At 40.8% G+C, this 12,288-nt stretch overlaps 1 protein-coding gene across 3 annotated transcripts in view; it reads left to right on the top strand.

Moving 5' to 3' along the window:
- Nucleotides 1-9,041, top strand: part of dbn1 (drebrin 1) — a 93,915-nt gene extending 84,874 nt beyond the window's left edge. For all 3 annotated transcript variants that reach the window (XM_026371029.1, XM_026371031.1, XM_026371030.1), the window contains exons 11-14: nt 6,530-6,655; nt 6,771-7,240; nt 7,329-7,428; nt 8,205-9,041. In XM_026371029.1, coding sequence (XP_026226814.1) covers nt 6,530-6,655; nt 6,771-7,240; nt 7,329-7,428; nt 8,205-8,260 — 752 coding nt within the window. In that variant the 3' untranslated portion in view covers nt 8,261-9,041. The remainder of the gene's footprint in view (nt 1-6,529; nt 6,656-6,770; nt 7,241-7,328; nt 7,429-8,204) is intronic.
- The last annotated feature ends 3,247 nt before the right edge of the window (nt 9,042-12,288 follow it).

Raw genomic sequence — 12,288 nt, 5'->3', positions numbered from 1 at the left:
TGTGTCTTATTCTACTCTACTTACATACATATGTGGCACCTCTGTGGCTTTAACTCCAGAATTAGAGCAGATTAAGTCTTTGAAAAGAAAACAGCTGTTGTCGTCTACCTGGAGGCTTCAGCTTGGAATCCACCACAGTGTGCAGAGCAGCGTTAAAACTCACAAGCTGCGTTAGAAGAAGAAGCAGCAGAATGATGTACTCGTACACGAGTCAGTGCAGCGCGAACTGAACCGGCGGCTCCCAGTAACTGCATTTAACAAAGCAACGTTTCAGTTCAGGAGAGTTCGTCATCATTTCTTTTGGTCAAGTGTCATATTACTGTTTCCTGCTGTGTGGCCCATTCTAAGTCAGGCTGATTCTCAGTCATGCAGATCAGAACAGCCAACCTGTGTGTGCATTTATTTATCTTTACATTATATTTTGGATGTATATTTGACAAGACCTGACAAAGAAGTTGGAGCATGACATCAATGTGCGTGTGTCTGATGAATCCTTAAAGTCACAGATCTCTCACTCGTAGTTTCAAACAGAGGCTAAAACTGAACATCAGTCGAAGATGATATTCCACGGTGTGTTGTTGAAAATGCAGGTGAATGACTTTGAGGAGTTAGTGCATTAATCATGGAGCAGGTTACATAGGATCTGACATATTTGTGGTGCAGTGCAGTTGTTTTGAAAAGAGAAATACCAGGTTTGCTCAAATGTGGAGTTTGTTGAAGCCTTTAACCACCTGAGGATAAAGAAATACACTCCTTCAGCATTTCATCTCTGTCTAACCGACACTTTCTACACTCAGTGTGTTTAAAGTCACACTAACCTCTTCTTTCTTTTCTTTCCTTTTCTTTCTCTCTCTTTTGCCTAACTGGATTTTTTTTTTTTTTTTTTTTTTTGTTCACCTTCCTCGTTTCTTTTTCACTCATTTCTTCCTTTATTTAATCACTTGCTCTTCCACTCTTCGATCTTTGATTTCTGTCCCCCTCTATCTCTGCTTCTCACTCTCCTCTGGGGATAAACTTTGGTCCGGTTTGACTCTGACTTCTTTTGTCTTCCTCCTGCTCTCCCTCCTCTTGTTTTTGTCTGTCCTGTCTTCCTGTCTCGTCCACCTTTCCTACATCTTTCTGTCCTGGCGCGTCGCTTCGTGTCCTTGTCATACATGTTTGTTTCTTGTGTTCGGGTGTGTATGGCTGCGTGTCGTCCTGACTGCCAGGCCGTTTGGACAGCCCCTTCTTGAGGCAGCAGCACAGCCCCAGCAGCCCCAGTTCGACTCCCCCAGTCCGGGGCACATCGCCCCTCCGCACCCCACCACAAACACGGACGCAGCCCGCTGCTGCAGCCGGTAGGTACAGCACATGACCAATGCAAAGCAGCAGGAGACATAGAGAGGTGAACCATTGTCCCCAGACAAACCAGCAAATCCCTCCACAAATGTGAAAATAGTAAGGGTGACATGAAAAGAACTGAGGATGAAACTGCATGTGAGCAATACGGTAAATGGTCTCTCGAGAAGTACACACTATTATCCTAGTTATTATGTTTAAGACAGAAAACATCTAATGTTGTTAAAAAGCTTTTTTGAGGTATTTGAGTTATTTAAGAATGAGTGTATTCAACCTTAAAAGCAGACTGCAGTAACTGCAAAGCTGCGGCAGCAGAACACTGTAGCTAATGAACCTGCAGCCTCCACACTTCCACTATTCATTATTGAGATTGTCCTGTTTTCAGCACACATCAACAAAACGGAATGGAAATTGACATAGGGGGAAAAAACATTTGGACATTACTGTACCATCTGTTTAGAGAGACTAGCAATTTGACTGTGTTAGTATTAAACAGTAAAAATTCCATGTGCAACTTCATCATCTCAGTTTCAGCACTTAATTTTCATTATTCGTGTAGTGCACACGCTGTGCACCAGCCTTCAACATCACCTCACCCCCTCCCACATGAATTCAACCCTGCCCTCTGCTCCCGGACTCCGTGAACTGTGTCTTCATTTCCCCTCGGCCCCAATCACGCTGTCCTACTGCTAGAGCACCGAATGTAGACGAATCCTCTGCTGAAAATAGTCCCTAACACACGCATTATCCAAAACATAATGACATTATTACCACTAACCTGCTGCTTGTTTAGCTGTTTTTCACTGGAGCATTTAGAAAAGTTCACTAAATATCTGTGATACGTTATTTAAAGCTTTCTGTCATGAGTTGGAACCAGTGAGCAAGAGGTAAAAGTGCTAAATTATTGAGACACATAAGTTTTCACTGAATTTATTGACAATAAGAATTATTAGAAGTGTTTCACTTCAGATCATGTTATGTGAAGGAGTTCTGGAGCAAGTTCACCAGGACTATGACCTAACATACGTAGCATGAAACTGAAAATGATGTTTTATATTGGGTCGTCTACTACCACTCATGTTCACGTAGTCCTCAAACTAGAACTAATGAAATCAGCCCTGCAGCTTCCCGGGTTTGAGTCCGTCTCAGGACCTACCCCCCTACACACCAGCAGTGTCAGAACTTTGTTCTTCCACACCAGATGAAAACGTCAGCATATTTTGAGCCAGTTTGTCGATCTTGGTAGCCATAGAATGTAATTACTATTAAAAACGTCTCACTTCTTTCGGCCTTCTTTAATATATTAGCTTTTCACAAACCCCAGTAAATAATGGAGAATCCTTTATGGCTGTGAACCATGAAGGTGTTTGTTGGAGTGTGTGATAGATGTTGAGTCTGTCGTCCCCTCAGTCTTCATCCTTTAGATGTCGTCCAGTCAGCTGCTGAATGTTGCCGTTTCTATTTGCTGTTCTATGGTTTGAATGGTTCGAGCTGAAGATTTAACTACACAATCTCACTGGTTTTATTTCACCTTCTTCCTCTTCTGATCCTCTTTGTCATGCTTCTGACCCTGGACTTGCCTCTCTGCACACTCACACACACAAACCCTCCTGCCGCCTTTAATCCTGACCTAAACCTGTGAGTGTTCGGATGGGTTTATGCAGTATTTGGCATCGTCGAGCCGCCCGTTGGTCATCACCGCCTGTATTTGACTGAATGTGGATTTTTGTTGTGGAAGTTTTGTGAAGTTGTCAGTTCAGTTTAAAGACTGTAATAGTGATTTTGTACGTGTTCACCCATTAATTACAAATAACGCAAATAACAGCTGAGATTATTGCTAATCAATTTCCAGGGCACACTGTAGTATTCGAATTGACTTAACGTACCTTACTTAACACTTAACAGCCACGTTCACACGGTGAAGGTTAGGTTAGATTCCATTTATTGTCATTACACATGTACAAGGCAACAAAATGCAGTTTAGCATCTAAACAGGAGTTCAGTAAGGACTAAAGTGCAGAATATTTTCTGTTTAGGATATGTACAAGAAAAGCATACTAACATATCCAATGTAAGAGATGGGCTGTCTTTGGCCAAGTATGCGTTCAGTTCGGGGCTTGTAATCGATCAACCATGCACAGTGGAAATTCACCTGAATTTAGGAAACAAACTAGTTATTTTCCAGAAACATAATTATCATGAAACAGATCTTTTAGAGCCTTTTAAAGTTGCATTTGAGTTTGTTACTTTTGAATAATAATAAAAAAAAAATCTCACAACAGACTAAACAATGTGCATGGGTACATAGCAAATCTGTAAGTTAGAAAATAAGTTTGGGTGAATAAGCTCTTAAATTTGTATGGTGTGCTTTGAAAATCATCAGCAATAATGTAGTTAATGGGCAAAATCTTTATGATCTGCAGTGTCTTAGTGCATGTCTACTCTGTAGGTGCTGAGATAGCAGATACAGTGGCAAAAAAAAGTATGTGAACCTTTTGGTATTTTGTGGTTTTCTGACTTAATTTGACTTAATTTTCTAACTTAATGTGATCTGATCTTCAAGAAGTCAAGAATATTAACAATATCATAATGTGCCTAAAATAACAACACAAAAACATTCTGGTCTTTTATGTCATTACTGAAAACAACAACCTCACAGTACAACTGGAAAAAGTACAGTCAAAAAAGCTAATTGGAGTCAAATGTTAGTTTGGATATGTGTAGAGCTCCTTCAACTGACAAAAACCACTCAACGTTTTGAGTTCACACAAGAAGAATACGCTTATGCGAGTCATGCCTCACCAAAAGGAGCTTTCAGAGGATCTACAATCAAGAATTGTTGATTTACATAAAGCTGGAAAGGGTTACAGAGTGATGTCAAAGACTTCAGAAATTCACCAGTCTACAGTTCAACAATCTACCAATAGAGACAATTTGGGACTGTGGCTACTCCACCAAGAAGTGAGCGACCAGTCTAAATGACCCCAAGAGCACGACAAACACTCATCAATGAGGTAAAGAAACAACCCAGAGAGACAAAGACTTGAAGGGTGATGCTAAAAGGACAGTGACCCAAAACACACAACAGAATGGCTTCAGAAAAACAAAATCCACCTTTTGGGGTCAGAGCCCAGATCTCAACCAAATAGAGATGCTACGGAACAACTTGAAAAGAGCCACACACTAAGATGTCCAAAGAATATATATATATTATATATACAGATCTAAAGCAGTTCTGCAGGAAGAATGGACTAAAATTCCCCCTGAACGAGCAGGTCTGGAAGAACCAGGAAGTACCTGGTTGAGGTTATTGCTGCAAATGGGGGTCAACTACCGTAGTCAATTCCAAGGGTTCACATACTTTTTTCACTATCACTATGAGGTTTTTATGGTTGTTCTCAAAAAAGAGAACAACCATAAAAAGAGTTTCTCGTGCTAAGACACATCATATTTGTTAATACTCTTGATTTAGATGAAGATCAGATCATATTTTGATCCTTTCTTGCCACTGTACATACTGGTTGGATAAAGGACCAGTTCACTCTGTTTCTACTGTCTGCTGACACCAGAAATAAATTCAGTTCTTTCAGATTTTTGGTCTATCAGTAAAAGACCTGGCTTTCTGACCTTTCTAAAATGACTATGTTAATGTCCTTCTTATAGTATTTATGATGTCCCCTTCTAAAGAAGGCAGGTTGATCCTACACCAGGTGATCTGGACGAACCACCCAATGAAAACTCTGTGATTTATCATTTTAACAGGATCACACCTCCGTCAGCCATCTGTTCACAGTCAAAGTGACACCGTTGTTCTTCATCTGTGGTTCACTTTGTTTCTGTCCTCTGGGAAATGTTCTGGTATCTGAACATCCATCAAATACATTAGAGAAAGTCACTTTTTCAAGGTGGTAGTGATTGTCGCGTATCACTGAATGTATGTATTATGGCTGTGACTGTGGGTAGTTGATGGTATAAAAACCAGTTGTTGTTGGATATGTGTCTACTCTTCATCTTGGGCTTGGTGATGACTTGTTTGTGATGCCCTGTCCTAGCTGGAATTTGCCATTGTCATATTTACCACAACCAATTTTCTTCATCTCTTCAGAAAAGCAGCAATTTTATCACTTTTGCTCTCAAATAATCGATTTATCCCCCCGATAAAGGGTATAGGTAGGGTCTGAAATTAATTTGGTGGCCAGTGTGGCTGTAGATAAAACCACCAGGTCATAATAATAAATTGTCTTTTGTTTCACATTTACATTTGTTTCAGTATTTTACTCATATAATAAGTCATGTTCAAAACAAAAGAGGACAGAGTCAAATTGAAATGAATATATTAATCAAATATATTGATCACTGGTTAATGAATGAGTTAAATTCACATATATATAGTGGACATATTTGTCCATTAGCTTTAAACATCTTGGGATGAGGCGTTTGTTCTCTGCGGACCATGAAAGTATGAAGCAAAGCTCATTAGATGAGATTCACTGAGATAGATGAAAACCTGCTTAACCAGCAGATGGCACTAGATGATAAGACAAGTACAGGTAAAGTTTCCTTCTGTGCAAAACATTCAGTAGTTATTTCAAAGACCGAAGATGTTGACAAGCCGTTATCATTTAACATTGCCAGCATGGCTAAAAATAAAGCTGAACAGAAGACTTCCATAAGCAGGTTTCAGCCTGGAATTTCTCTAAATGCATCTTTTACTACACTTAAGGAGCTGGTCTGGTTTGCTCTGCAGTTTCTTCTCTCATTACTGAAATGTCACGTTTTAATTTGTGGACAGTGATTCAGTGACTGTACCTGCATTAACTGATCTTGTGACAGCAAAAGTGATGCGATTGCTGCCTTTTTGTGCTATTGTTCAAAGTGTTGAAGTAACACAGGATGTGAATAAGATTAGACAAAAACTCTTTTACCAATCAGACATGTTAGCTGTGTTCAGCATTATTTAAGTCTAGGTAGTTACTACAGTGAAACGTTTCCACCTAACAAGGAGGAAGTCCAGTTACCATGACTCACCTTCCACATAGCTTCGCCTGGACGTAACAGTGTTTTCATAGCTTTATGTTCTGTGTTAGTTCAACACATGTTTAACTGAGTATAGCATTTGTGTTGGAGGACTTTTGTGATGTGACACCTTCTACACTGTCCCTTCTCGATTTGTGCCGTTCTGTCCCTCCAGGGGACAATGACGACGAAGTGAGCACAGAACGAAACACGGCTGCCGTGTCGCCCATTCCTAAAATAGTCACCACACCAATCAAAGAAGACTTCAGCAGGGAGGAGGAAGACAGCAGAGACGAGTGGGGTAAGAATGAGAAATGAAATATTCCAGCAGAAGCTTACATATACAGGAGCTGTTCAACCACACTTCAGTGGGTATAGCATGTGGAGTTAGACCCCAGGTTGCTTCTGGTCTCCAGATTCTGTGCCAAAGCAGGAGCAGAAGCCTCCGGTCCTGGAGTCGACACCCACTAAGCCCGTGCAGAGTGTCGCCCCACAGGCCCGCGACTCTGCGTTGGAGTCCGGGACAGACAACCTTGTCGACTTGTGGGGCAGCTCTGCGCCTTCCGCCAACCCCTCCCAGTCCTCCAACCTGGTGGACCTGATGGGTGATGCCGATGTCATCGATGATGGCGTCCAGCCCAGCCCCGCTAACACCAGCGTCCGGCCTCAGCCCCTCCTCAGTTTCGATGACATGATGGACGGGACTTTCTGCTCAGGCACCATGGCGGAGGACAACCCCTCCAGTCTGGTGGATGTGACGGGCTCTGACCAGATGACACTCAGCTACCAGCATGCACTGCAGCATGCGTCTGGCGAAGGGCAGGAGCTGGATGACGGACAGCTGCTGATGACCAATGGGGAAACGCTGCTCAAAGAAGGGACTCAGGTCAGACAGGTCAACACTGCTGCTATGATCAGAAACAGGATTTTCCATTTGCTAATCATTTGTTCTCTTTCTCCTTCTACCTGTGTAGGCAAGCGAGGGCTATTTCAGCCAATCACAGGAGGAAGAATTTGGCCAATCAGAGGAGTCCTCAGCTAAACCTGCAGCCGTCTTTTATAACAAGCCACCAGGTGAGCTTTGTTCATTATTTATCGTGAACCAGGTATCTCAATCATCATCATTATCAGTATCAGTACAACAGATTCATGTCTGAGTTTCTCTCTTTAATAAGTAGGTTTTGTTTTACCATCAGTGATATTCAGTACTTCCTGCACATATGTTTCTAATTAAAACGGCTCCTTAACAGCATCGCTGAACTCACCTTAGTGCTGGTTTACTTCAGGTTCCTTCACAATTTATTCTATGTCGGCTGCTATTTACATATTTATATCTAGCATGTGCACTGCAGGATTTGTTTTTACCTTGTTATTTATTTAGTTATCCCCTTGACTTCATTTCTTTCATTTTGGTTCTGCACCTGACATTAAGACAAATTCCTGACACTGTAAAGTGTCCTTTACTGTACCTGACAATAAACTGTTTCTGATTCTGATACACTGAAAGCTTTAATTTTACTCAGGCTCACCGTCTGCGGTTCCTGTGTGTTGGCTTATGTCTCGTGCATATCCAAGGAGCCTGAAGAGTATTTTTACACTTCAGACCTATTTTCTGTGCACTCATAAACCTCTCTAACTTTTTCTTAAAACAAGTTTTCCTGGTCAAACACATGAACACAGAAATATCTGGTTACACAGTTGTTGTTCGTCAGGGGTTTGAACTGTAGTTTTTTCTCTAATGCAGTAATGCAGCTTCTTCTTCTTCTTCTGGTGTTGACGCACGTTCACTACAAATAAGTGTTAAATGAAGTTAACCAACATGTTTGTGTGTTATATGTGTCTCGTTTCAGAGATTGACATTACATGCTGGGACGCGGACCCCGTAGTTGACGAGGACGACGATTAACCGGCCAATCAGACCATGCCACCAGACCAAGAGGAAGTAGGAAGTGCGCTTCATGAAAAGACAGATTTTTTTTTTCTAAAAAACACAAACAGACAAAAAAGAAATAATAATAATCTTGCATCAAACGTACTTCTGTATTATCTTTTAGAGGAAGAGAAAAGCGTAGCCACCAAACAAAATAAGGGGTTTGAGTTATTGTTGACGGTTTGGAAGGCTCAATGTTCTGGGATTCTTTTCTGTGTTTTTGTTATTTTATTTATTTGTTTTCTTTATCTTCTTCTTCTTCTTCTTTTTTGATATGCAGATATAATAGCTGGGAGCGGGGGACTTTTGTTTGTGTACATGATTTATTACATGTTAACGTAGCGCACTGCTGCATATTAGACAATGAAGCCCAGTGTGCGGCTTGCACACCTAGTCTGTAGTGCTTTAATAACACCCTATGAAACTAATACAGTGGCTAATTACAGCTGCAATGTATATCTTCACTCTCTGTTTCTTTTCATAACTTTTTCACTTGCCTCCTTCCTACTGCCTTCCTTCCAGTATGATCCACCTCTGCAAGTCAGTTAATCCTGTATTTAGCCTTCACATTAATGGAACAAACAGGAAATGTTTTATTTATTCTGGTGTACCTGAACTTCTTTTACTAACAGCTCCTGACGTAATCAATCAGGCATTCCTGAATCAAGTCGAATTGTGGCTCCCTTTTGACCTTTTTCACTCCTTTTGTATTATTTTAAGACTGAATTCAAGATTAAATCTCTTGTGAATCTGGTCACTTTTTTCAGTGCACTTTTATTTCTTCTCCTGCCTCCTTGTGGATGAACCGCAGCCTCTCATCAAACACCAGCCCTCATCTCTACTTCCACAAAGTTCACAATTTTTACCCCACGTATATATTTACACAAGCAGAAATCAACTTTTTTTGCATTGAATCTAGATGAATATGCTGTAGATATTTTTCAAGTATGAGCATTTTTAGCAAAGTTTAGCTTTGAAGTAATGAACACAAAGCCATGTTTAGCTTGTGCACAGTACAAATGAAAAAAGACTGTTGTTATTCTCATGTAGAGATCTCTTCAGGAGCTAAACCGCTTTCAGCAGGCCCTTTATTTCTGGACAGCCTTCGGCAAAGATCCTGTTCACAGTCAGCGAGGAGGAGGCAGGATGCTTTGCCTTTTCCAAATCTTAAAAACAGAATTTTATTTTTAATTTCTGGAAGTTTGGCCTGACTGCGGAGGGAGGGCGGGAAGAAAGAGCTGGAAGCAAACTAGGGCACATAATACAATGTATTTATATATATATGAAAGTAAGTGACACTATTGACATGTGGTTCTCACCTAAAGTGATGTTTAATGCTCTCTGACCCAAGTCTGCTGCCAACTGCTTTTGTTCTGAGCCCGTTCAAAAAGCACCACGTTTTTTTCTTTTGTTTTTTACTGATGTGACGCTGAGTTGCCCTGGAAACTGGAGTGAGAGGTGGGCGGGCTGAGACACGAGGCGTGTGTTTTTAATACGTGTCACAAAGTACGCTACAATTGATTTTCAGGACCTTTTTAAATATTAGCAACAACAGTGTTGGTCTTTTTGCTGTAAATTCCTGTAGAAAATAAAAACTAGGCAATATTACACCTGTGTGCGTGTGTGTATAGAACACATGAATAATGTGCGTGTTCACCTGAGGGGAAGAGTCCAGATGCACAAGCACATGGCAGGTAAGTTGCCACAGTTTTTCTTCACATACAGCTCATCGCTCTGTGGAGACCAAACCGTCTGTTTCCAGACTATTTGTTGTTCTTGTCTCTGAAGACAGTGCTGTGCTATATGTTTGGGGAGGTTGTTGTGCTGCAGCAGGGATTTGGGAGCGATCAGGCTCCTCTCTAATGTGGATGGATGATGGATGAGGATCCACACACAATCCAAAAATAATCCGTATCAAAAACAGTACTGTAGCTTCCAGATTTAAAGACCTGTAGCAGACGTAGGAATGATGGCTTAGCTGAACACGTTAGTACAGTTATCCTCCCTCACGTTTTTCACTGCAGCACATGTAAATGAAAGCTAGAACATGTTTACCTTAATGTGAATCAACTTCATTCAGGTAGTACAGAATATATTGCAAATGCATTTTAAAAACTAGTCTGTGGCGTCAGAAACTATTCTTCACTAATACCATTAGGCTATTGGCAAATGTTTTCCTAAAGCTGATATCTGTCACTAACAGAACTTGGGTGCATCCTGTTTACCCTCATTATTCTTCACTGGAGTCCACCTGTGGGAGATGGAACGAACTAGGCAGAGTTAATAAAGAGCCCTCAAGTTACAATGCATATCAACACAAATACCAAATCCTTAAAGTTAAGGGACTCTGTATAGCCCACCACAAATATTAACAAATATAATGTGCCTAAAATAACAACACAAAAAATTCTGATCTTTCATGACTTTATTAAGAACAACCATAAAAACCTCACAGTGCAAGTGGAAAAAGTATGTGAACTTAGGCAAACAATCTACAAATAGAGACACTTTGGGACTGTGGCTATTCTACCAAGAAGTGTGCGACCAGTCAAAATGACTCCAAGAGCACCACAAACACTCATCAATGAGGTAAAGAAACAACTCAGAGTGACAAAGATTTGAGGCATCACTGGAACTGGCTAACATCTGTGTTCATGAGTCTACAGTAGGTAAAACATTGAACTAGCAGGGGGTCTATGGCAGGACACCACGAAGGAAGCTGCTGCTTATTAAAAAGAACATTGCTGCAACCTGAAGTTTAACAAAGAGCACATTGAGACAAAATGTAAACTAATGAAACTATATTGAACTATTTGGAAAGAACACAGAGCACTAAATAATAAAAGGTCATAGCATATCATCAAGAAAACATCATTCCAACTGTAATATATGGTGGAGGGAACATCATGATTTGGGCCTGCTTTGCTGCATCAGGTCCTGGCCAGCTCGCAGTGATTGGGGGGAAGATGAATTTCCAAGTGTATCAAAAAATTATTTAGTATAATGTGAGAATGTTTGTATGTCAGCTGAAACTCTGTAGAAGTTGGGTGATGCTACAGGACAATGACCCAAAATACACAATACAATGGCTTTAGAAAAACACAATCCGCCACTTGGAGAGGCCAAGTCAGGGCCCGGACCTCAAGCCAATAGAGATGCTATAGAACGACTTAAAGAGACCCACACATGAGACATCCAAAGAATATGACAGAGCTAAAGCAGAAGTAAGAATGGACTAAAATTTCTCCTGAACAATGTGCAGGTATTATCCACAGCTACAGGAAGAACCTGGTTGAGGTTATTGCTGCTATGGGGGAGTCAACCAGTAATACATTTCAAGGGTTCACAAACTTTTTTCACTATCACTATGAGGTTTTTATGGTTGTTCTTGAAAGACATGAAAGATCAGATTTGATGTGTTATTATTTTAAGCACATTCTATTTGTTAATACTCTTAGATGAAGATCAAATACATGTTGTGACAAATTAATGCAGAAAACCACAACCCTAACCCAACCAACCCCCACTAACCCTAACACAACAGCACAGTTGAGTTTGGAGTTGCAGATTGTTTTTGGGCTAAGAAGCTTAAAAGCTGCTTGTTTCTGCTTTGGAACTTTTCCTCCTAACCTCCTCTGCACACACTTTAAATCTACCCCTCCACCACTAGATGGCCTCACTGTGCAAAATGAATTATATCTGTTTCTGAGCCTGATTAACTATAGTAAAAGTACAGGTACGCTGAAGCTAAAGTTCACTTCCCTTTGTGCCTTTGGGCCTCTCTTAATTCTGACTTTTTGTATGTTCTTCTCTTGAATGTAATCAAGACTGCATCAGTTCTGCCTACAGTGAGCGATGATATCTATGAGCCAAACCTGGGGTTAGAAAGTTTAGAAAGGTTAGGAAAGTTAGGGTTAGGTGTTAGGAGGATAAGGAAAGTTAGGGTTAGGTGTTAGGAGGTTTAGGAAAGTTAGGGTTAGGGGTTAGGAGGGTTAGGTGTCAGG

This window comes from Anabas testudineus, chromosome 14 (genome assembly GCF_900324465.2).
Source record: "Anabas testudineus chromosome 14, fAnaTes1.2, whole genome shotgun sequence".
Lineage (NCBI taxonomy): Eukaryota > Metazoa > Chordata > Actinopteri > Anabantiformes > Anabantidae > Anabas > Anabas testudineus.
This window is presented reverse-complemented; position numbering and strand designations above follow the sequence as displayed.